This window comes from Geotrypetes seraphini, chromosome 13 (genome assembly GCF_902459505.1).
Source record: "Geotrypetes seraphini chromosome 13, aGeoSer1.1, whole genome shotgun sequence".
NCBI lineage: Eukaryota > Metazoa > Chordata > Amphibia > Gymnophiona > Dermophiidae > Geotrypetes > Geotrypetes seraphini.
In genome coordinates this window covers 54,462,859-54,489,359 of record NC_047096.1, presented here as the reverse complement: position 1 = coordinate 54,489,359, position 26,501 = coordinate 54,462,859, and the positions used below count along the sequence as shown (strand labels likewise).

At 41.3% G+C, this 26,501-nt stretch overlaps 1 protein-coding gene across 1 annotated transcript in view; it reads right to left on the bottom strand.

Moving 5' to 3' along the window:
- Positions 1-1,367: 1,367 nt before the first annotated feature.
- Positions 1,368-26,501, bottom strand: part of VSIG10L2 (V-set and immunoglobulin domain containing 10 like 2) — an 83,809-nt gene continuing 58,675 nt past the window's right edge. Inside the window, exons 9-12 of the mRNA XM_033917550.1 lie at positions 9,641-9,763; positions 7,547-7,571; positions 4,932-5,065; positions 1,368-1,646 (exon numbers count right to left, since the gene is read on the bottom strand). Coding sequence (XP_033773441.1) covers positions 1,534-1,646; positions 4,932-5,065; positions 7,547-7,571; positions 9,641-9,763 — 395 coding nt within the window. The 3' untranslated portion in view covers positions 1,368-1,533. The remainder of the gene's footprint in view (positions 1,647-4,931; positions 5,066-7,546; positions 7,572-9,640; positions 9,764-26,501) is intronic.

Sequence of the window (26,501 nt, the reverse complement as noted above, 5' to 3'; positions counted from 1 at the left end):
ATCAATGCACCAAATGGGTGATAGGAGATGTGATATATCACCTTCTTGTGGTTAAAATCAAAGCAGTTTATATATTACATACAGGTACTTATTTTGTACCTGGGGTAATGAAGGGTTAAGTGATTTGCTCAGAGTCACAAAAAAGCTGCAGTGGAAATTGAACTCACAACCTCATAAACAACACCGATTAGTGAATCATGGAACAGTCCTGTTCCCCTCCCCCCCCAGCGATTGTGATAGGGGAGATGCCCAATCTCTCCTGCCAATTGTGTGTTGGGGAGGGGTCGGGGCAGGTGATGGCAGGAGAGATTGGGCATCTCCCCTACCACAATCGCTGGGGGACGGGGGACGGGACTGTTCCATGATTCTCTAATCGGTGTTGTTTATGACAGATGCCGGTTAGAGATTCGTGCTTTTAGTAAAAGTACTGGCCCCTCATTCACCTATAAGATCTTGTTTTGGACGTTTGGGATTTGGGTGATTTTATGGTCGGGAATGTGTTGTAAACAAATCGCCGTCAGGCAAGAGAGTATCCGCAGTGGGGGGGGGGAGGCTAGGACGGGATTTGGGACTGGACCATGGTATAATGGGACAGGGATGGGTGGAACTGGGTGGACCTGGGAGCGAGTCTAGTGGGCCTGGATTTTTCATTTAGAAAATCTGGTAACCATAGTCACAGATGCACCAATCCTGAGCTAAGGTGTAAGGGTGTAACATAATCTGGCCAATGGAGATTGGCTGGTATTGTGTATCTGGCTCCATCCTTAGAGAAGTTGTACAAAGAAGACAAGTGCCCTAAAGCCACGTGTGCTGATTTTGGGTCTGTTCCTGTTTAGGTCCCCTTCCTCTGCAGGGTAAGTGAGCTGTTTCAAAGAGAGAATCAGGATTTGGGGTAATATATAGTTTTCTATGATCTAATTTAAAGATTCTAATTGTAGTTATAGAGAAACTAATTTATTTGTAAGTTAGGAAGACATAGGGTGAGAGGTAATTTCCTTAGATGGGTTTACACTGTGATCAAACTGTAATTCATTTGTTAGCCTCCAGTAGTACATTAACTTGTTGCACTAATTCAATTTCTCCTTGTAATTATCAATTTAATTCTTTCAATAAACCAATTTTTTTTTTGTTCAAGATCATTTCTGGTTTTCTTTGTCATGTTTGATTTTCAATTTCCTGACATTAGCTCTACAATAATCTCGACCTCTGAATGAAAGCATAGCGAAATAAAGTTCACATTTGGGTATAAATTACAAAGACAGTTGGGTTTTTTTTTACCCTAACAATGGTTTATCCCAGACCCCCATGTATATTTGTGCGCATTCTATTCTAGACAAGAATTTGCCATTAACACTTTATACTAGGTAAATGGATTTTACTTTCAAATGATTGATGAAGTTTTAATGCAGAATTATGTACAGACACTGAGTAACATGGCAATGCTGGCGTGAGACCCAGCTGGTGTATCTTCTGAGGAAAGGGCTGGTGGTGGGAGTGGTACAACAGTGCAACGCCATGGGAATGTTGGCCTGGTCATGGAGCAGCTGTTACTGTGATGGTGACATTAACTGGAATATCCTCAGGGGATTCTGCTGCAGACGGCTGGGATGGTGCCACAGTTGTAGCTTCTGATTCCAAAATAGCTTCTGAAAAAAGGAAAAATTTAGGAAGTGTTATGCTGTTCCCAGCTGGGTTATTAAATGCTAGCAAAAAACACCAGTGATGAAATTCAAAGAGGTTTGGGGTCCACACATGTGAAAGAACCAGCTTCAGTTCTTCCTATTGATCCTGCTGTCCCCTGTCTTCAACCTCTTTTTTTTTTTTTTTTTTTTAATCTTTTACCCTTTATTTAGCTTCCTAGTACACCTCTTTAATCACCTCCACATCCCCATTTCCACCCTCTGTTATTCCCTTCAGACATCCCTTTTCTCTCTTACTCCTCCATAGCATCCTCTTCCTTTTCCACAACTTCTCACTCCAGTCCTTCAGGTCATTCATGCTACCTCTCAATCCCTTCCCACCTTTTAGCCCCCTTCTCTAACCCCTATGTCATACCAACACTTATTCTCATACTCAGCCCATTTAACACAACCCTACTCATATCCACCTAATTGCCAAGTTTCCACTTAATCCCCAAATCTCTATTCAGTTTACAAGTCTCAACATCCCATCCCCAAATTCCCACTTTGCTCCCCATTCTACCTCTGAGTCCCCATTCTCCTCTCAATCCCTGATGTCCCATTCATACCCTGCTCTTCTCTCCACTCCCTATGGCACTGCTGTCCCCTCAATGCCCTAAGCTAACTGATTTTACTACATTCTCCAGCAATAAATTCCAGATTCTAATTACATGTTGTGTGAAGAAATAGTTTCTCTAGTTTGTTGTAAATCTATTACGTAGTAGCTTCATCACATGCCCCCTAATCCTAGTATTTTTAGAAAGAGTGAACAAGTGATTCACATCTACCCTTTCCACTCCACTCATTATTTTATAGACCTCTATCATATCCCCCCTGAGCCGTCTCTTCTCCAAGTTGAAGAGCCCTAGCCACTTTAGCCTTTCCTCATAGGGAAATCGTCCCATCCCATCCCTTTTATCATTTTTGTTGCCCTTCTCTGTACCTTTTCTAATTCTGCTATATCTTTTTTGAGATACAGTGACCAGAATTGCACACATAATTCGAGGTGCGGCCGTACCATAGAGCAATACAAGGGCATTGTAACATTTTCATCTTTGTTTTCCATTCCTTTCCTGATAATTCCTAACATTCTATTTGCTTTCTTAGCTGCCACCGTGGTACATTGAGCTGAGGATTTCGATGTATGCACAACAATGACACCAACATATCCTCAACAAAGACTGTGTTTGGACCAATGTGGAAAGCTTGAAATTGCTCCCAATATATAAATCATGATATAATAATTTTGTCCAATTTAATATGCATATGAAAAGTCATACTTTGTGGCTTAACCAAGAAATGAAAGATTTTCTTTTTATACATTTCCTTTTTTTTTTACTTTATTTAGTTTTTAATGCCAACAAAAAGTACAATACAATTTATATACAAATAATGATAATCAACCAAGCACTTATAATCAATCAGTATCTATACAAAGATAAAAATTCCCTCCCCCATCCATCATTACCATCAGGAATAATACCAAAACAAAAGATATCCCTGTGCAGTGAACAAAAAACATCTACCCAAGGGACATGAATTTAAAGAGACTGAGCTTTGGCTTTCTGCTCTTGGCCTTTTTCCTTACCTTGCTATGGATCACCCTTTCTTCTTTGATTTTTTAGCTTATATCCTTAATTGTTTAGGCAGAATTTCATTGTGACTTCCCTTCCCTTTTGTTCCACTCCTTCCCTTCCCCAACCTTTTTGGTTTTATTGTAACCTCCCCTTTCTTTATCCCCCTTGTACCCATTTGTGCTTGTAAGTTGGTTGAACTTTTGTTTTTGTTTATTGCCCCCCTTGTTATAAGAACATAAGAACATAAGAAGTTGCCTCCGCTGAGGCAGACCAGAGGTCCATCTCGCCCAGCGGTCCGCTCCCGCGGCGGCCCATCAGGCCCATTGCCTGAGCAATGGTCCCAGACTATCCCTATAACCTACCGCTACTCTTATCTGTACCCTTCAATTCCTTTATCCTCTAGGAACCTATCCAAACCTTCTTTGAAGCCTTGTAACGTGCTCCGGCCTATCACAGCCTCCGGGAGCGCGTTCCATGTGTCCACCACCCTCTGGGTGAAAAAGAACTTTCTGGCATTTGTTTTAAACCTGTCTCCTTTTAATTTTTCCGAGTGCCCCCTTGTACTTGTGGTTCCCCGTAATCTGAAAAATCTGTCCCTGTCTACTTTTTCTATACCCTTCAGGATCTTGAAGGTTTCTATCATGTCTCCTCTAAGTCTCCGCTTTTCCAGGGAGAACAGCCCCAGCTTTTTCAGTCTGTCAGTATATGAGAGGTTTTCCATACCTCTTATCAGTTTAGTTGCTCTTCTCTGGACTCCCTCAAGTACCGCCATGTCCTTTTTGAGGTACGGCGACCAATATTGGACACAGTACTCCAGATGCGGTCGCACCATTGCACGATACAGTGGCAGGATGACCTCCTTTGTCCTGGTCGTGATACCCTTCTTAATGATACCCAACATTTTGTTTGCTTTTCTTGAGGCTGTGGCGCACTGTGCCGACGCCTTTAAAGACGTGTCCACCATCACTCCCAGGTCTCTTTCAAGGTTACTTACCCCTAGCAGTGATCCTCCCATTTTGTAGCTGAACATCGGGTTCTTTTTCCCTACATGCATGACCTTTTTAATTTTTGTTTTACTTTTCTGTTAATAATATATTATCATTGTAAACCGCTTAGACCAGTGTATCGCAAATTATGTGTTGCAGCACACCAGTGTGCCTCCTGAGATTTCAGGTGTGCCACGACACACTGGTGAGGAAGAGAGTCATCCACAACGGCTGACTGCCTACAAGACATGCCTCCTGCGGTGAGAGGCACGTCCTGTAGGACGTCAGCCAGCGCAGATGATTCTCCTCCTGGCTGGCGTCTCTCCTCCTCTACCCGCACCTCCCGGATCCCTCCACCGAAGCGGGTTGTGGCCAAATGAGTCTCTGCGCATGTGCGGATGTTGACACGATGACATCACGCATGCACATGACGTCATTGTGTCGATACCCGCACATATCTGGGTATCTTCCGGCAGGGGCACTGGAGTTAGTGTGCCACCGGCCAGAAAGTTTGCGAGACACTGGCTTAGACTAACTGTGGTTGTATTTGTGGTATAGCAAATAAATCGAAACTTGAAACTAAGGGAGGAGGAAGATCAGACAGCTGGTATTAGGAGCGTGCAAGCACCCATAGCACCCATGGATATAGTGGCTATCTGCAGAGACAGCTGGATCCCAGATTTAGTTACCAGATGTAGGTTGTGTAGCTGACGCTGATGCTGGCTCTGATGTTGCATCTGTGCTTCTTAGCCCATCTTCCACATTTGCTGAAGTTTCTGCATCCTCAGGGATGCTGATACGCTGTCGAGCCTCAGCATGGGCCCTGGAAGGGAGATAATAAGAAATGCTCAAATGTTGCATTTCTCCAGTTCCTTTTTGTTTGTGCCACATCAGCAAATTACATGGGTCCATCAACAATACCACCAGGAAGTAAAACATTTATAGGCAGTACTAAGAGCAAGGATTGGTTTTTTTTTTTTTTTAAAGCTTAACTAAGAAAAATTGTATGAGAGCTAACAAATCTTAAGATAATGTAGGAAAGTTTAATTTGAGAATTATCTATCCTTCCTGGGGATTAAAATATAATACTGTGAACAACAGAAGCAATATACCGAGGATAATTCTCAAAGGGGTCTTTTTATATAACTGCAGTAAAAATTAGCCTTAGCAAACCCTTACGCTGGTCATTCCTACATGCAACAGCCTTTTTTACCATGGCTGTAAAACCTCCAATTTTCTTTTCATTAATGGCCATACACGAATGTTACAAAACAATCCTGAATCAACATTTACAGTGAAGTAAATAAAATAAATCTGGAAGGAAAATGTCTCAGAACACCCAGGCACTGTTTAACAGCCTGTTGTAGTGCAAAATAGAGAATGACATGGGAACCAATTTGTCCCCATCTCCATGGGACCTATCTCCATCCCTGTCCTGTCCCCATGAGTTCTGTGCCTGTCCCTGCCCCGTCTCTGCAAGCTCTGTCTTCATCTGCACAAACCTCAAACATTATGCAGGGACAAGGACAGAACTTGCGTGGATGGGATAGGGATAGAGATAAATCCCATGGGAATGGGGCCAATTTTGTCCCTGTATCATTCTCTAGCCGCAAAAAATCATAGGTATAAAACCTTCAGTCTTTCTACAATGTCAATAGTGCTCAATGCAATCAAAAATTTATTATATTATTTGAAGAGCACATTTTATTTCAGATGATCATTCCAGATTTCCAAAGTCCGACATTAGCCAGCGTTCAACCAATCTGCTTCAGAGACTTGCAGAGCTGATAACAGATTCCAAAAGCACCATATAGGGTACAACTATAGCTTGGTACAGTCCTGACAATATGAAGCAGCTGGTGAAAGATGGCACGCAAATGCATCTTAACAGCATAAGAGTTGCCATACTGGGACAGAACAAAGATCCATCAAGCCCAGTATCCTGCTTCCAACAATGGCCAACCTAGGTCTCAAGTACCTGGCAAGATCCCACGTAGTAAAACAGATTTTATACTTGAGAATCCCAGGAATAAGCAGCGGATTTCACCAAGTTCAGCTTAATAACGGCTTATGGACTTTTGCTTTAGGAAAGTAGCCAACCCTTTTTTAAACCCTGCTACTGCTTATCACACACACATGAAACCACATCTCCCCCAACACACATCTCACACACACACTTCCATGCAAAACCAATAGTAAAATGAAGCTCCTTCTCGGTTTATATAAAGTAGAAAACACTCATGCATACTGCAAGATTGTCAGTGTAACACAGTGGTCTCAAACTCGCGGCCCGGGGGCCACATGCGGCCCACCAGGTACTATTTTGAGGCCCTCGGTATGTTTATCATAATTACAAAAGAAAAATAAAACAGTTTCTTGATCATATTTCTCTTTAGCTATAAATGACAATATTATTATTAAGACTTAGCCAAAAGGAAAGATTTATAAACTAAAAGAGTTTTTCCTCATGCAAAATTGTCATTTCTTTAATAAGACATTAACTATTTTTTCCTGAGGCCCTCTAAGTACCTACAAATCCAAAATGTGGCCCTGCAAAGGGTTTGAGTTTGAGACCACTGGTGTAACATACAGCAGTATTCCTTTTTAGTCCAGGTATTTGTGCCCTAGACGATTGCTTATTGTTGCCTATGCCTGACTCTGGGCTTGCCACCCATACAGTTCCCTCACCATCCAAACACATCCATTCTTCCCTCCTCCCCATATACTCCTTCACAGTTCACACACACTCTTACTCCCAAATATACAGGTAGTCCCCAAGTTACAGACGCCCGACTTAAGTACGACTCATACTTAAGAATGCAGTTTCATTTGATTTTACCAAGCAGTATTTCCAGTTAAAGAGACTCCGACACTTCTACAGCAGATTCAGGAATGATGCATGGCCACATTAAAAACAGATTGTGGTTGTGCATGCTGTACCTTAGAGGGAATATTGGTAGGGACAATTGGCCATTTTGTCAGCTGGGAGCAGAGATAAGCAGTAAGAATCTTAAAATCTATAAGTTTTGAGTTACATACAAATCCGATTTAAGGACAGTTTTTAAAAAACGTAATTAGTTCTTAACCCGGGGACTGCCACTCGGAATATCTGGTATCCTATCATACTCCTGATTCCCCCCCCCCCCCAACACATTCAATCCCACACCACTGCACTCCCCTCCCCCCCTTATAAATATCTCTAAACACCATTAAAATAGCCCCCCCCCCCCCCCAGCTCACAACTACAAACATCCATGTTGGAAAGTATTTCAAGCTGCATGTTTTCCCTCCTTGGTTTACTTACGGTCTGAAGAACAGATCGTGCAACCCTAGAAAAACAAAAAGAATGGAGTAATTTGCAAAGATTTAGTTTACTGCATTGTGAATTAGAGTTTAATTTTAAGTGTGTGCTTTGGTGTTCTGAAATTCAGCATGTAATTATAAGTCACATAGGCCTCACGATTCCGCTAATGTACATCACTATGGCCCTAAACCCCCATTCCAGTCCAGGTTGGATTTAAAATTCAGCACTGAGACACATTGTCCCCAGAATGTCTCTACCCAGATCCTGCCCTCATTTCCCCCATTCCACCTCTTGGGCCCTCATGGTTCAGTGACCTCCTTCATCGGAAAGAATTCTTCAGCAGACATTCACAGAAGCAGGCAAAAGTCAGTTTGAGGCCTATGAGCTGGCAAACACTCATAGGCCCTGCAGTGGCCCTTTCTTTCTTTCTGAATAAATTTCTAGCTCTCTGGAAGTGTCATATGAGGATTGGGGCATCTGAAGTGAATCATAAACTTCACAGTGACTTTTCCTTTTTTTTTGCTACTTAGAATGCTGGTGTTTGCAACAGATCCTATGTTGTTGCAAACCATTACCAAATGAAAAGAAGACGAAAAAAACATGGCTTTCCATGTTTTGTCATTCACCAATAATAGTATGTATGAGGGATCTTCAAAAAAATTTCTGCACTTTGATATTTTTAAACACTGTTTATTAAGTATCTCAAAAGATTACATCACTTTTCCACATAATCAATCTATTTTGCGATACATTTTCTCAGCATCCTACTAACAACCTCTTACCACTTTTCCCGCCTCAACCATTTCCCGTGAAAATATGAAAGCGCGGAAACTTTTGGAAGAACCCTCATACTAGGTGGAAAGAGGGCCTGTTCTTTCCCAATAATGGAACCACTACATATGCGCAAGTTACTGCACATGAGCAAATATGCATGCACGCGCACCCTGTCAAGAAAATAATGTGCCATCTTTTTAAAATAGTGCGCCCTCTTTCCATATACCCTCTAATTCTATAAAAAGCGCCAGAACACTGATAATTGACATTTTAACAAGCAATTATTGGCCTTAATTAGACTCAAATACAGGTCAGGTGTATAAATTTCGGCAGAGGATATGCACCAAATTTTTATGTGTGAGTCAAAAAAGGAGATATGGAAATAGGCAGCGGGTCATGGGTGGATCAGGGTGTCCCTATAAATTATGCACATAATTATAGATTTAGGGCCTCAGTGCCTACATTTAGCCTTGGTTCCCAGGTATGAGCACTATTCTACAAACCACACCTAACTTACCCCCTCTTTTACAAACGCATAGCACGGGATTTAATGCAGGCAGTGGCGGTAACTGCTCCAATGCTCATAAAATTCCTATGAGTGTCGGAAAAGTTACCGCCACTGCCGGCGCTAAAACCCACGCTATGCGTTTGTAAAAGAGGGGAGTTAAAGCACGATTTATAAAATAGTGATTTTTTTTTTTCCTGCAATAAGTAGAATTCATTTTGCCAAAATGTCAAAATAGCCAAACAAAAATGAATAAAGTGAAAAGTCCCATGAATGACATGGGAAACCACACAAAACAAACATTTTCTGGCTGCCCATTCCTAGTGCTGGTTGACTGTAGGACTGGATGGCAGCAGAGGATTTACCGGTACACCTTTAAAATCTAGCACTATAGCCAACTGCCTCCGCAACCTTTAAAACAATCTGGGCCCGATTCCAGTTCTGAATAAAACTTACTAATGAAGCTTTTGTGATAAGAAGCTGAGATTACTTGCAATCAGTGCACTCAGATATTACAGTAGGCCAGACAGACATCCATTTAAGCCCTAATCTAGAAACAGGGGACTCATAAAGCCTTGTACATAGCCATATTCAGGAAGGCATGTTAAGTGTTAATGTGACAAAATGTGCATTATTTACAACAGTTCCTACCATTCCAATGGATGTTCAATTAGTAATGGATGTGTTTGTATCTAAACACATAACCTTGCTAACAAAACCATCTCTGACTAGATACATTGTTTATCTCATATGGTCTTCCTCCAACAAATATCAACTTGACTGTGTTCTTGGTTTTTGATCTCCTAAACACTCACTTGGGTTGTTTTCCCGGTTTCTGACGATGTACTGAAAGCCCAGAAGACTGGCCACAGATGCCACTAACATGCCTGCCACGGCAGCCCCGATCACAGCTGGATATGCATTAAAGGGAGGGTCCGCTGAAAGCAAGCAAGCTAAGAATTAACAAGACCTGAAGAACTCCATTAAGTTCTAAAAACCCACCCATTATTGTATTTCTCTTTTGAATTTGCAATAGGACTGCAAGCTAATCTCCATTAACTCTGCAATTAATACATTAATTATCAATCACAATTTTAAAAGCTAATCACATTGCAGCATCTCCTGTCTCCTCCAAACATCTCTTCTGCTCTCTTCCATTTTAATTCCTGTCCTCGGCGTAATCTGGCATCTTTACCTTCACCTGTGACTCAACATCACCCCCCTCATCCAGTCCCAGTCTCCTTACAGATGGTCTTTTCTTGGTCCCCGGCAGCAGCAGCATTGTGTGTATACTGCCTGTAGCCTGGTCCAAAGTCCTGCTCATGCAAAAACAGGATGTCAGAGGAAGTTTGACGGGCCAGGGACAAAGCTTCAGAGCAGGCCAAAGGCAACATATGGCAGCAATGCTGTCACTGCTGCTACTGGGACCCATAGAAGACCACCTTTAAGGTAGCCTGGAAGGTGAAGAATTGAGAGGGGGAAGTTGCCAAACCTTGGGTGGAGTGAGCTGTAGGCCCACAAGCAGAACTGGAGATGCTACCAAGGTGGTGAGCCTCAGCAACCACAAGAAGAGCTGCTCACCACCAAGTTTGTGTCACTGCTCATGGAGGTGGAGCGGAGGGAAAGATAGATACTGGACTGTGAGAGGGAGGGATGGAAGGGAAGAGAGAGAGAAAGAGAATGGACCCCAAGAAAGAGAGATATTACCTGGGGAAAAAGGAGAGGGATGGAAGGAAGAAAGAGAAAAGGAGATATGTGGGATCTAGGGATGGGAGGAAGAAAGAAAGAGAAATGACAGAGGTGTCAACTGCTCTGAAGGAAAGGAGAAATAAACTCAGAACTGTGAGGGTAACCTGTGTTCTAAATGCATCCTTACCTCACCTGAAAAGACCTAGGACTGAGGAGGTGCTGGGCCGGAGGTGCTGGCAGATGGGGGCATTGCTCTGATCGCCCCCATCTGTATGTTGCAGTTTGGTGAATCGGCGGACCTGCCCGGATCGGGCCCGATCGGGCAGGTTAGTGAATCTAGCCCTATGGCCTGGATTCTGTATAGTGTAACTTAATTGCTTGACAAGCTAATCAGCACTGAAAATTGTCAGTTAGCACCTACTAATTGATGCTAATTTTCACGAATTAAAAGTTACATGCACAACTTTCTAAGCGCATTCTATAAAATTATGAATGTAAATTCTAGTGCACAAATCTCAGAAGGAGGCGTGGCCAGGGGAGGAGCATGGGCAGATCATGGGCACTCCTAAAAGTTAGGTGCACTGTTACAGAATATGCCTGATCCATGCACAACTTAGGTATTTAGGCCTGGTTTTCATTGGCTTAAGTGGATGCACCTAAATGTTAATGTGATTCTATTTATGGTGAGTGCCTTTTATAGAACTGCATTAAGCACCGCTCTGATCGATGCTTATTTTCTAGGCACCATATATAGAATTTCGGGGTATGGGATTTAGGCGCTCAAGGTTAATCCATCTGGGGTACCTCCGGGTTCCCCGTTGTCACCCACATTGTTTAACATTTACATTTCTCCCTTAGGACATTTACTACAGAAGCTGAACTTAAATTTTTACATATATAGGCAGATATCTCCATTTTAATTCCTTTAAATAATATAACTAATTAAATTTTAGAACAAATTTCTCAAATCATGACTGAAAAAGAACAATGGACAATCAATTTTAAGTTGAAGCTAAATACAGAAAAGACAAAAATATTTCTAGCAAGTCCAAATGATAAAATAACTAGAACATCGCTTCATCATGACTATCCAATTTCTAAATCGATAAAAATATTAGGAGTCACTTTAGACTCCCATTTAACTTTGGTAGAACACACAAATTTAGTGGTGAAGAAGTGCTTTTTTGCGCTATGGAAACTAAAGACCATCAAAAAGTATTTTGATCCTCCATCCTTTAGATTATTGGTTCAGGCACTGGTGCTATCTACACTGAACTATTGTAACATTGTTTATTTGGGAGTACCAAAGAAAATATTGAGAAAACTGAGAATAGTGCAGAATACGGCTGTCCGTCTGATATTTGGGCTGAAGAAAAATGATCATATCAGCCCTTATTACTGAATGCTGCACTGGCTACCAGTAGAAGCACGAGTAATATTTAAGTTCTCTTGTATTTGTTTTAAGCTGCTATGGAGATTAGCCCCTACCTATCTTTTATCTTATTTCGTGCTATACAGCCCTACAAGGATAACCAAAGATCATTGACTGTAGATATAGGTCTTTTTTGGATAGGATGCAAGCATTCCAAGCAAGTAAACAACAGTCCTGGTTGGGTAATGATATTAGCGGAACCATACAATCTTACAGCGCATTTCGAAAAGAGATTAAGACTGTACTATTTGATAAATGTATCTCTTAACTGAAGTTTTATTCCCAACAAAAGTTTTACATTGTCTATCCTTTAGGTAACATGGTGTACTTTTATTACTAATGTTTTGTATTTTGCTGATTGTCCAGTTTCTCTTCTGTGTAAACTGCCTAGAAATCATTTGATTGTGGCAGTATAGAAGAATAAAGCTATGTTATGTTACAAGCAGATGTGCATGCAAATCCAAATGAGTGCCAATTAAGTACAATTATGGATTGTTAAGGCACATTAATTCATTCTTGGTAACTCATTAACTCTTGGATCTGCACAGAAATTTCAGTGCCAATATTTCAGCACCACACATAAAATCCAGGAGATTAGTGTACAATGCAAAGAGGCATTCATGTTGGCAGAACATGGGAGGGGCATGGGTGGAATTGCAACAGAATACATAAAGTTACACATGCTCTTGCCATATTTTCGTTACCACAGTTAAACTAGATCTCTAGCTACTATAAATACAGGCACATTGATGCCAGTTTAGGCTAAGAATCTGGGTGTTCATATGCCATTATAGGATAGGCTGTCACTGTGGCATTGGAGTGCCCAGTTATAGAATTGCCCTCTAAATTCATCTTGGTATTCTGCAAACATCAGAGAAAATCTGTGAAATCTTCAGGGAGCTTTACAAACTGTTGCACATAGAAGAGACACAATAGAGACAAAGAACAATATGTGAATAATCTTTGGTTACCCACATTGTCACATCTTGAGAAAAAGAAATTAAGGCCCCCTTTTATCAAGCTGCGTTAAGGTTTTTTTTTATTGCAGATCGCTCGTCAGAGCTTTTACCGCAGCAGCCTTGAAAACAGTTGTCATCTTGATATACCATCTCACTGCTGTTGATAACTTGTTTTTCACAACATGACCTTGACATGTTTGGATTAATAAACATTCTTTACATGTCCCTTCTATCACATGTATCCCGGAAACATCTCTTTGTACATTTTCCAAGGCCACATGCATTATTCTGCTGGGTGCGTGGTCATGGTCCCTTTGGCCTCTAAGCTGCTTCAGTGACCTGCTCTGTGGTCTCAGGTCCAGGTCAGTGAAACAACATGAGTGGAGAAAAATGGTCTGTCAAGAATTTTGAAACTCTGAGTTTTTATTAATAATAATAGTAATTTTTATGTTACTTTTTATTGTTAAGTATATAATATTAATGCTTCCACATTTGGAGAAAATACAAATTAATATAGACATACTATAATACTTGTTAACAAAAGAGTACCACAAGAATAGGCATAGAAAAATTGCTTCTTAAAGCCAAAATGATATCAAATTAGTCTAATTGGAGCAACACAGTCCAATTAAAGCAACGTTTTTAACAATGTCTGACCTGTTCAAAGAAGAATATCCTTTCTGACCCTCAAATAGTTTATTTCTCTATTCTCTATTCAGTGAGCATTTTCTCAAGGTGTCAGTAATTACTCGGGCTTCAGCACATTTTATTCCAAGAGGTACTGAATAGCCTTTATTATTTTGGGGAGATTTCAGTTCTGCTGATAGCCTACAGTGCTCTGTAGCACTATTTCATAACTCAGGGAAGGGTACTCTTCCTTTGCGGGGAACATAGGTCCAGCAAATTTATATCTCCCTACTGTAGTCTCAGGATTGGGACACACATTTTCAAAAAACAATTGCAAACACCACCTTGTAATTAGCTTTTCAGCATAATAAATCTGCTCTTGCAATTATAGGCAGATAACGTGGTGACAGCATTTAGCATAACAGCAAATAACATCAGGTAGGCTGATAATGTCCCAACGCATATATCCATATGTCCTGATGAAATGCATTTGGTAAAGTCCACAGAATATGGGAAGGATAGGCCTTATAATGTCCTTTTTGGGCACTGGGATGTTTCCAGCTACATGTGAGCTGGATAGGCCACAGTTGGAAACAGAATCTGACCCTCGATAGACTGTTGGACTGTCCAGTATGGTCACTGTTGTGCCCCTCTGACCAGTCTAATAAGGCTGCTAGAATACTTCCAACAGCTACTGCAGGAGTTGTACAATCTGGTTGAGGACGAGACTATTTTGTTGTAACTCCTGTAGGAGCTGCATATGGGGCTCCAGAGGAGGGGGGCTCTGTAGGGGGCACTGACATAGCATCAGGTTCTTGGGGATGGAAGGGCAGCCCCCAAGGCTCCTCTGCCTCCTCCTCCTCATTCTCTTCATCCTCCAGGGGCGGCATGTTTACCCAGGGGTCCTCTTTGTCCTGGCATGACACCTCCCAGGCCTCTTGGTCGATCTCCACCTCCTCTTCCTGGCCCTCCTCCTCAGCCTGCTGGTGTTGGCCTATGTGTACTGGGTTGCTGGTTTTGGACTTTCAGGTATTTCTTGCAAGGCAGCACCCCCAACTTGTGGAGTTGACTGTGGTTTATGCAATGAGTGTGGTTTGGGGTGTGTGAGGGGGTTATCATTATGAGGGGCCATGGTATAATGAGTGCTCACTATCATTGTATGGTCGTTTACCCCATTGCCTTCTGTCAGCTGATTGTGTGGTGTAGTGTTTTGGGCTGAGGTACTGTAGTGCTAAGCTTTGGGGGTTTGATACCTACTGTTGGTGTATGTGGTGACTGTTGGTGTATGTGGTGACTGTGTTTATTTTTTTCCCCAGCTGCAGCAATGAACAATATATGAGTGTGTGGAAGACAAGAGGGCATTCGGAAAAGTTGAAAGGGGACAGATTCAAAACAAATGCTAGGAAGTTCTTCTTTACCCAACGTGTGGTGGACACCTGGAATGCGCTTCCAGAGGACATTATAAGGCAGAGTACGGTACTGGGGTTCAAGAAAGGATTGGACAAATTCCTACTGGAAATGGGGATAGAGGGGTATAGATAGAAGATTACTGCACAGGTCCTGGACCTGTTGGGCCGCCACGTGAGCGGACTGCTGGGCACGATGGACCTCGGGTCTGACCCAGCAGAGGCATTTCTTATGTTCTTATGTTCTTATGTATTTAAAACTGATGGTTACTGGTGGATATATGCCTTCCCCTGCCCACAATTCTTCCCATGCCATCTCTTTGGTTGAGGGATAGAGAGAAGAGGTAGGCACTTCATGGCTAGGGCATGATGGGAGACCAGAAAGGTTGTAGGCCGGGTTCACATACCGCACCCACCTATAGTGACATCTGAGAGATTTCAGGTCTCGGTGGATGCCGAAGTGCCTGCAAGACACAAGTTGGTGAAGAATGGGGTCAGGAGATGGGCCTTCACAAACATGATTGTTACTTGTGACATGCTGTGCAATGCTCTACATGTGGCCTTGGACAACTAATGGCAGGCTGCTTGCAGGGAGGGTTGGGGGTGCATGTGGGGTCATATTAGGAGGCCATTGATGTTATGTGGGTCTCCTATCAGCTTTTGAGCGTCTGAGGAGCACAGGCTGTCTATGTCTAGGGCTTAGATAGTAGAGGCCACTGGCTGGCACTCACCTCTGGAGGGTGCTCATGATGAAACACTAGGCCCTCAAAGGGGGGGGGGGGGGCTCCTGTCATGATACTCAAAGAGGTGCCTCCTATAACTGAGGCACAGCTCCACCAGAGCCTCCGTCTCCCATGGGTAGTAATTTGGATCCCTTCTTTCCCCCATCACACACTCTATCACTCACACACTCTCTTACTCTCTTAATCACAAACTCTAGAGGTCACTCTCACACCCTTTCTCACTCACACTCTCTCTAGCTGTTACTCTTACACTTTCTCTCTCTCACACACAAGCACTCTCTCAGCTTCTCTCACTCTCTCTGTCTCACTACACCTACAAAGAATCATCATTGCAACCAGATGTACTCCGCGTTGTATAGAGTTATGAAGGAGACAGTCCCTGCTCGAAAGAGCTTAAAATCTGAGCAGACAAGACAAACAAACAGGAAGCCAGAGTGGGGGATTCAGTTAGAAGTGATGGTTAATCTGTTGAATAGGGTGGTGAAGAGTGAGCAGTAGAGAGTAGGGTTATGAATTGAAGGCTATATCAAATAGGAGAGTTTTCAGTCTACTTTTAAACAAGGGAAGCGGTGTGATGGACAAACTCAGGTAGTTTATTCCAGGCATACAGGGCAGCTAGACGAATAGAATGAAGTCTGGAATAGGCAGTGGAGGAGAAGGGTACAGATAAAAGCAGCTTTTCTGGGGAACGGAGTTCTCGGGGAGGCGTATAAGAAGATATAAGAGAGGAGAGATACTGAGAGGCTGCGGCATGAACACACTTGTAGGTTAGTAATAGGAGTTTGAACTATATGCGAAGGCGGATAGGGAGTCAATAAAGTGATTTGAGGAGAAGGGTAAAGTGAGCGTAGCAAGGTTGGAAGAAGATAAGTCGTGCATCAGAGTTTTACACAGATTGCAGGGGAAGAGGTAGTTCAGCGGGAGACCTGTTAGAAGTAAACTGTATTTGTATAAACATGAGATTATGTGAGTGTAGACAAGGGTCCGGGTGGGGTGCTCAGAGAGGAAGGCACAAATTTTGGTGATGTTATAGAGACAGAAGCGACAGGCTTTAGTTGTTTGTAGAAAATGAGAGATAGAAGTCGAAGACGACTCCAAAGTTGTGAGCAGAAGAGACTGGAACAATAATAGTATTATTTACAGAGATGGAGAATGGAAGGAGAGGAGCAGAGGGTTTAGGAGGAAAGATAAGCAGCTCAGTCTTGGACATGTTTAGTTTCAGAGTTTAAAGTGCTGTGAAAATTGCTTTCTTCTATTCTATTTGGTTTTCTAATAAACCACTTCTACCCTAAAAAAGGTCCTGAACTGGTTTACATAACCATCAAATATTGCATATCAAAAACTGATCTAAAGTTGAAAAATAAAAAAAAGTATTTATTAAAATTAGTACAATCTAAGCACCCCTCAAAAGCTTTTCAAAACAGAGTCTTCAAACTTCTACAAAACAAAAAATGAAAATCACTGTTTCTTTTTTATTTATTTATACTTTTTTAAAATCAATTACAGTAAAACCTTGGTTTACAAGCATAATTTGTTCCGAAAGCATGCTTGTAATCCAAAACACTCGTATATCAAAGCAAAGTTTCCTATAAGAAATAATGGAAACTCAAACGATTCATTCTACAACCCAAAAACTTTAATATAAAATACTGTATGTACTTGTATTGCAAGACATTGCTTGTATATCAAGTTAAAATTTAATAAAATATTTTGCTTGTTTTGCAAAACACTTGCAATCCAAGGTTTTACTGTATATACAACAAAGCAAAATAAGGAAAATGAAAATAAATAAGCAATGCATAATAAGTCAATGCAATAAAACAATGCATAACTAGGAAAAAAATAAATCATAATGTCCACATTGTAAGGAATGATCAGTTCAGTTGCTTATGCTGCTAACAAGCAATTATATTACAGTATACTCTAACAACACAACCTATTTATAATAAAATTAAGAATTAGTTCCTTGAGGTACAGGTTTATCTAACAAAAAAGACAATAGATGAGAAGAGCCCTGAAAAATATATCTATTATTCCCATAATTGACCAGGCATTTACAAGGGAATCTAAGAAAAAGTGTTGTTTAAAGTACAAGGCCAAAGTTCTTAAGTACAAGTAAAAATAAATGCATATTTTAATACTTACGTAAAAGCAAAAGTACGGTGAAGAACACATTTAAAAATTTACTTATGTCAAAGTAAAAAAGTTATTGCCTAATACTTTGTTAGGTAAAAAGTAAAAGTACCCCAATTACAAGGAATGCAGCTATTACTAATGGTTTTATGCAAATAACTTTATTGCTCAATTCAATCCACTTTGCTTTTGATATACCTAAATTTTTGAAAATGAATGTCATTCATGCGACTGTGCTTGTGAGTCATTAATCCAACACAGCTGATAAGGTGTTCGACAACTACACTAGCAGGAAGTAGAGTGTTCAGACTGATAAAAAGTTCCTTCACATCAGGCCAGGTTGCAATACTACTGATGTCTTCTGACTGGGTCTATAGGTTTTAATCAAGGGAATCTCTGAAACCCTTGACTTCCCTATAGCAAAGAATACTTTAGCATCATTATTGACATTATCATCTGCATTAGAAGTAGTGCTAATTCATCACTTGCATCTTCATCTTTGTCTTCATTATTATCATCATGCTGTCCAGTTAAAAAGAAGGTTTTCACAAAGTTGGAATCATTGTCTGTTGCTGTTCTAACAATTTTTCATCTGATAGCAAGCTCAGAATATCTTCCAGAACTGGTCTTAAGACAAGACAAGCAGACTTCCTTCCCAAAGACTCTATCAATCTAGTAGACAGTCATTCCAATATAAAATTTTTCATGGGATGACCAGTTTGTTGTGGTAGAGATATATGTCTGTTCCCTAAGAACTGCAACCAGCTTCTTAACATTTAAACCCCAAAGACCAAGGAACCCGCCTTCATAGATAGACTCCTGATCCCACATGACCTACCCAGAATCCTAAGATCCACCTCTCAACATCTATTTTACGTTAAAAATCATAAGTACTCATCAGGCCTCTATTTTCTCTGTAACAGCTCCCTTGATCTGGAACTCTCTTCCAATTAACATCAGGGCAGAACAAAACACTAATAAATTTAAAGGAGGATTAAAATGCTTCCTTTTTAAAGACAAAGCAAAAAGAACCAACAGAACCTGCAGTGAAGATCCAAAGCAAAAACCAAATGAAAACTGCAGGGGAATGTACAAGGCGCAGGAATTTATTAAAATGACAAAAATCTTTATAACATATATGACATATATAGATAAAAATACATAAGCTACAATAATTGTATCCAAAGAACTGGTCCTAATATCCTGGTGGACCGGACCCAACACAGTCCATGTTTTGAAGAAACACTTCTTCCTCAGGGGTCCCAAACCACGAAGCAATGTGGGAAATGGTAAGGAAGAAACTTAGGAACACTTCCAAAAAATGCCTGGTCTTTTCTCACGAACACGGTGAACGAGGCGCAAAATCTGTATATCCACAGATTCTGAAAGGGGTGCAAAAAGAGTCAAACAAAAGTCCCAGCGTGGATAACTAAAATAGTGAAGGAAGCGATAGGCAATAAGAAAATTTCATTCAGGAAATGGTAAAAGGACAAAACTGAGGGGAATTGGAAAGAGCACAGGAAGTATCAAAAAGAATGTCACCGAGTGGTTCGAAAAGCCAAAAGAGAGTATGAAGAGAGGCTAGCCAGGGAAGCATGAAATTTCAAACCGTTCTTTAGATATGTTAAAGGGAAACAACCGGCTAGGGAGGAGGTGGGAACGCTGGACGACGGAGTGGTGAAGGAGGAGAAAGAAGTGGCAGAAAGACTTAACATGTTCTTTTAGTCTGTATTTACAAATGAAGACACATCCAACATACTGGAACCTGAGCAATTCTTCAATGGAAATCAAGCAGAAAAATTAACATCCATGGAAGTGAGCCTTGAAGATGTACGCAGGCAGATAGAAAAACTAAAAGCTGACAAATCCCCGGGTCCAGATGGAATCCAATCCAAGGTTCTAAAAGAATTAAAGGAGGAGATAGCGGAACTACTGCAGCAAATTTGCAATCTATCCCTGAAAACAGGCATGATCCCGGAGGACTGGAAGATAGCCAACATTACGCCCATCTTTAAAAAGGGATCAAGAGGTGACCCAGGAAACTACAGACCGATGAGTCTGACCTCGGTTCCGGGGAAAATGGCGGAAGCACTGATAAAAGAAAACATCGATGAACATTTGGAAAGAAACGAACTTCTGATAACCAGCCAACATGGTTTCTGCAAGGGGAGATCATGCCTAATGAACTTATTGCACTTCTTCAAAGGAATTAACAAATGGATGGACAAAGAAGACCCCATAGACATCATATATCTAGATTTCCAAAAAGCCTTTGACAAGATACCCCATGAACGCCTAATCTGGAAACTGAAGAACCATGGGGTAGAAGGAGACGTACATAGATGGATCAGAAACTGGTTGGCGTGTAGGAAACAGAGGGTAGGAGTGAAGGGCCGCTGCTATTTAATATATTCATAAATGATCTAGAAACAGGGACGAAGTGTGAGATAATAAAATTTGCGGATGACACCAAACTATTTAGTGGAGCTCGGACTAAAGAGGACTGCGAAGAATTGCAAAGGAACTTGAACAAACTAGGGGAATGGGCGACGAGATGGCAAATGAAGTTCAACGTTGAGAAATGTAAAGTATTACATGTGGGAAACAGAAACCCGAGGTACAACTATACGATGGGAGGGATGTTATTAAATGAGAGTACCCAATAAAGGGACTTGGGGGTAATGGTGGACATGACAATGAAACTGACGGCACAGTGCACAGCGGCCGCTAAGAAGGCAAACAGAATGCTAGGTATAATTAAGAAGGGTATTACAACCAGAATGAAAGAAGTTATCCTGCCATTGTATCGGGCGATGGTGCGTCCGCATTTGGAGTACTGCATCCAATATTGGTCGCCGTACCTTAAGAAGGACATGGCATTACTCGAGAGGGTTCAGAGGAGAGCAACACGTCTGATAAAGGGGTTGGAAAACCTTCCATACGCTGAGAGATTGGAGAAACTGGGTCTCTTTTCCCTGGAGAAGAGGAGACTTAGAGGGGATATGATAGAGACTTACAAGATCATGAAGGGCATAGAGAGAGTATAGAGGGACAGATTCTTCAAACTTTCAAATAATAAAAGAACAAGAGGGCATTCAGAAAAGTTGAAAGGGGACAGATTCAAAACGAATGCTAGGAAGTTCTTCTTTACCCAACGTGTGGTGGACACCTGGAATGTGCTTCCAGAGGGTGTAATAGGGCAGAGTACGGTACTGGGGTTCAAGAAAGTACAGTACTGGGGTTCAATTTCCTGCTGGAAAAGGGGAAAGAGGGGTATAGATAGAGGATTACTGCACAGGTCCTGGACCTGTTGGGCCGCCGCATGAGCAGACTGCTGAGCACGATGGACCTCAGGTCTGACCCAGCAGAGGCATTGCTTATGTTCTTATTTTGGTATGTGAAATATCAAAAAACCAGATTGGATAGAATAATCAAAATCAAAAATGAGCAGACATAAAAGTCTCCTGTCTAAGGCGCTGCACTGTGAAGGACTGTGAAGCTAAAAGTTTCCAAATTATTATCTTTAAGGAAAATACATCAATAAGTTGAAATATGGTCACGGGTTTGATCCAAACTGCATTTCAATAACCTTGAATATTGGGGCAGTCACACAAAACATATAATTGAATTCCTATATTACTCTGACAAAACCAGTAAAGATTGTTGTTAATTTTCCCAATCAACACTGTTTTAACTGTGGTCCATGATATTCGATGGGCTAGGACAGGGGTAGGCAATTCCAGTCCTCGAGAGCCAGAGCCAGGTCAGGTTTGTCAGGATATCCACAATAAATATGCATGAGATAGATTTGCATCTCAAGGAGGCAGTGCATGCAAATCCATCTCATACATATTCATTGTGGATATCCTGAAAACCTGACCTGGCTCCAGCTCTCGAGGACCGGAATTGCCTACCCCTGGGCTAGGATAAAGAGAAATTGCATCAATAAGGCAACTAGAGATTGACATTAGTTATTTAGTAAAAACCTTTCCCAGGAATTATCTGAAAAGAACCACCCAACTCATGATCAAAATTTGGAACCCAACTTGGGTAAATAGAAGAATTAAATAGCCACAGTTTGCAAATTCCATTTGTCCACCTGATCTTCCCATAGGCGCATCACTTGCTTAAGGAAATATTGAAGCTGTAACTAAGAGAAGTATGGATTAATTGGAAGGTCTAACTACTTGACTTAAATGCCATATGTTTTTCCCCCGCCAATGCTTCCAACTGCAGGTTGTTGACTATCATAGTAAATAACGCTGCTTGTGAGTCACAACACAAACAGCATTATTCCAGTGGTCTGGGAGCATTGGGCCTCAAAGCTGTAAATTGATGCTTTTAGTTCACGCCTAAAAAGGGCCATTGTGTTGTTCCCTTAACCACCCACCTCTAATGATCATCATCCACTCCCAATATCAATCATAGACTTCCCAGCCCCCAGATCCACATCTTAACCTCTCATCAGAAGCCCACCCCCCAATCCTCCTGGACCCACCAGCACATATGAGGAGGGTTGATTCATAAGTCATGGCAACTATGTTTTTCTCTCAAAAATGCCCCAGCACTGGAAATCAAATGCATACATTTGAAAGTGTACATGTACTTCTTAATGTTGCCACCAGATGAGAGATGAGTTGTGCAGTGGTCTCTGATTTATTAACAAACAAGTAATAAATATTAGCTATTTAACTGAACCAAGCACACAGTCACCTTGAGTGAGTATGTTTAACAGTTAACATCCTTCCTCCAAAGCATTGTCATATGGGATTATGGCATTGTGCAACAGTTCTGAATGTTTCTCTCGTACTGCACGATGCAGCTGGTATTGCAGAAATGGCTTGTAATACTGAGCATTCACAGTGTGTCCCTCATGAATTGCATGATACACAAGACAATCTGGGAGACTACGTTGAAGGATGTTAACAGAGAAACCGGTTGTACTTGTACTTTGTTGTCCATGTTGTATTTCTCAAACCAAAAACAGCACAAAAAATAACCCTTTGGACAATATTGAAGCCAATAAGTCCAATCACAAATCCAACATACAATTGGCTAACACTCTTAATCCCTTGGGGAGAATGCTTGAACTGAAAAACTACTATGATTACTGAAACTCTTTAAATAATGGACATCAGTATGAGCCCTTAGTGGACAAACAAGGGAATGTGGGCTCGGGTAATAACTCATAGGTGACTGGCACCAGACGTAAGTCTAAATGAGAACTGCCCCAATCATCATTTAGTCCTTTTTGTTATTATCAATCTAATCATCATTCCATTTAAAACATAATCAAACATTCACACCAAGGAAAAAAGGAAAAAATACAGGATCAATAAACACCTGTCACAAAATCACTGTATAACAATTTTTTTTAGAAAGATATAATGCGGTGTAAAGTACAAAGTGCTCACAAAAAATTCAAACCAAGGACTAAATGATGTATGGGGCAGTTCTCATTTAGACTTACGTCTGGTGCCAGTCACCTAAGAGCTACTACCCGAGCCCACATTCCCTCGTTTGTCCACTAAGTGCTCATACGGATGTCCATTATTTAAAGAGTTTCAGTAATCATAGTAGTTTTTCAGTTCAAGCATTCTCCCCAAGGGATTAAGAGTATTTCTCAACCAAACATAAACAGAACTTCTACTATTATTCAATTAGTAATACATATAAAAATATAATAGTGAGGTGCCAGTGAGTCATACATGGACGAAAAGTGTTGGTCGCTGTAAATTTGAAAAAAAGGCCAGAGCCCTTGAAATAGCTTGGAGTGAAACAAGGCCGCTGTCAGGCTTGGCTGAAGTTCTCTTTCTTCTCTTTGAGTTTGTTTGCCTTTGAAAAAAAGGAGGATTAATGCGACAGGACTTTGAGGAAGTTTCATGTACACCAGTGATTAACTGTCTTGGACAACTGTGAGGATAAGTACCTGGCTGTATTTTTATTCAGTTTGATTACGTTTTGAAACGATATTTATGATGGTGGTTTTTGTGGAGTTTTTTTGAGACCAATGACTGTGCTATGCTCCATTACAGGACTGGTATGTACTGAGATGAGGAATGAATTGGTTATCTGAGATCTCTTTTGTTCGCCACTGTTTTTTGAATAAGCTCATACAGTGCTCATGTTGTATGCCATAATAAAATGATGATTTCAAATGTCATGTTTTTTGCTTCTCCAGTACCAGAGACCACCATATTCATCTCTCATCTGGTGGTGACATTAAGAAGTACATGTCACATACTTTCAAATATATATTAGATTTCCAGTGTTGGTGCATTTTCAAAAGAAAAAAAAAGTAGTTGCCATGACTTATGAATTAATCCTTGTACCTGTTGGTCTAACCCGCGCACAGGTGTCAAAGTTGGTTCTCAAGGGCCGCAATCCAGCCCAATGAATATGCATGAGATCTATTAGCATATTCATTGTGGAAATCCTGAAAACCCGACTGGATTGTGGCCCTCGAGGACCGACTTTGACACCCTAACTGGTCCTTGGACAGTAGTGATCCCCATTTGCTCCTGCCCTTTCCAGCATCTTCTGCCAGTATAGCACTCCTAGTAGTAGTCTTATTTTACTAACATTATGGGTCATATGTTTCCATAGTGGAAGTAGCTGGTGCCATAATAGGGTGCTAATGTTGAACTGGTACCCCGACTGCCAATATATCATCCTTACCTTTTATACCTCCATTCTTAACAGTAAGCAGGGGATAAGGGAAAAGGTAAGGGACCACTTTTTTGTCACTTTGGCATTTCAAGCTGACATTCAAAGCGGTAGACACTGGAGGATTGAGTGACTTGCTCAGGGTCACATGGAACAGCACCGGGATTTGATCTCACAACCTCTGGGTGCAGGAAGGAGGGTGTAAATCTGAGGGTGCGTGATGGTATGAGTTTGGGGTTAGGGCAGTGGCATAGCGAGGGTGAGAGGTGCCCAGGGCAGTGGCACCCCTCTCCCACCCTCATCTCTGCCCCACCCCATTCCTTCATCACCCACTGCTGCATGCGTGCCCCCTCCCTTCCCTCGTACCTCTAGGAATAGGCGGTTGACAAATTTTTAAAATAAATAAATAAATAGTTGTTCACCTCCGCAGCCACCAGCTTTAACATGCTCCTCACCACCACGTCCTCTCCCTCTGATGTCACTTCCAATGTGTGGTGCCCGGAAGTGATGTCAGTGGTAGCCAACGCATTCTTGAGGAGCCCGTCGAAGTTGTTACTCGCAGCAGTGAACAACTAGAGGTACAGGGGAGAGGAAGGAGGGCGCGCATGCGTTAGGAGGAGGAGTGGGAAGAGGTGGGGAGTGGAGAGGAGGACGGGTGCCTGTGCCCCCGCCATGATGGTGCCCGGGGCAGGCTGCCCCCAACCCCTCCCTTACTATGCCACTTGGTTAGAGTAGAGTTTGCGCAATATTGTTTGGGGAGATACAGGTATACCTGCATAATAGGAAAGACACCAAAATGTATAATTTTCAGGTTTGTTTTCTCCAGTGAGAGCAAAAACAGACTGTGGATAAGATGTTCTGAAAATGATTTATTCACAATAAAATCATAAAAATACAATTACAAATATAATAGTCCAACCGTATCCTACACGGTCTGTGTTTCGGCAAACACGCCTTCCTCGGGTGTCCAGTTGATGTAAAAACACAAAACATAAAAATAAAAAGAACTAAAAGCAAAGAACTTGTCTTTGTGCAGCTAGCGAAAGTAACTGAAGGCAAGCAGAATATCGCTTCCTGATGAGGTACAAAATAAAAAGTATTTTTCTTAAAACCCTAGGCCTTGAAAAATTTATAAAAGTTTTATCTGTGCTGCAAGGAGGGACTCTTTTACTACCTCAGGAAGAATCCCAGCGAAGGTAAAATAGAAACAGAAATAGAAATATGTTTTCAGAAATAAAAGAAACTTTTTTTTATGAACACTTTTTCATAATCCAGCATCAAGTTTACAGGATAAATTTTCATGATTTAGCTATGCCTTTGTAGAAAAACATTAATGTGTGCAGCTTGAATCCAAGCTCTTTGCATGATGGCTTCATTATCTGACACTGGTGTGACCTGGTAGCATGCAGTAAGGGAGGGATTTTCCCCCTTACAATGAAACCGTCTGTGCAGTCAAGATAAAGTAATGAAGTCTTATCTCCTTAATGGCAAGACAGCGAACAGGCTCAGTCAACACTTTAGCAGAAGACATCACAAATCAAAAACCATTCCCAACTTCTCAGGCATAAAACAGAATACAAGGGAAATAAAAAGAGGCTTAAATGAGGCATGAACTCAGATGGATTTACAGGCATGAAAGGCACGGGAATGAGCAGAGGCTGAAAGACGGTACAGGAAGCTTTTCCAGATACAACTGATAACAGTGACAGGGTCCCCATTCTATTGTACTTACAGTGACATGGCCTTTTAAACACTACTGCCTGCCATCTGTGAAATTCAGATAGCAACCCTAAACCAAGAGTAACTGCAAAATGGAGATAATTCATCCTCAATTCCTTTTGTAAAGCATGACATTAATGATAAAATAGCGCCTTTAAAATTGTCCATTTATGGGAATGCTAAATTACACCACAATGTTTGTGATGCATAAATAAATTCATTTTAAAATGTATCAAAGCAGCTCTTTAATCAGTGGTGGCTCCAGATGAATATTGACCCCTTAGTTCTCTTTATGCTTTTTC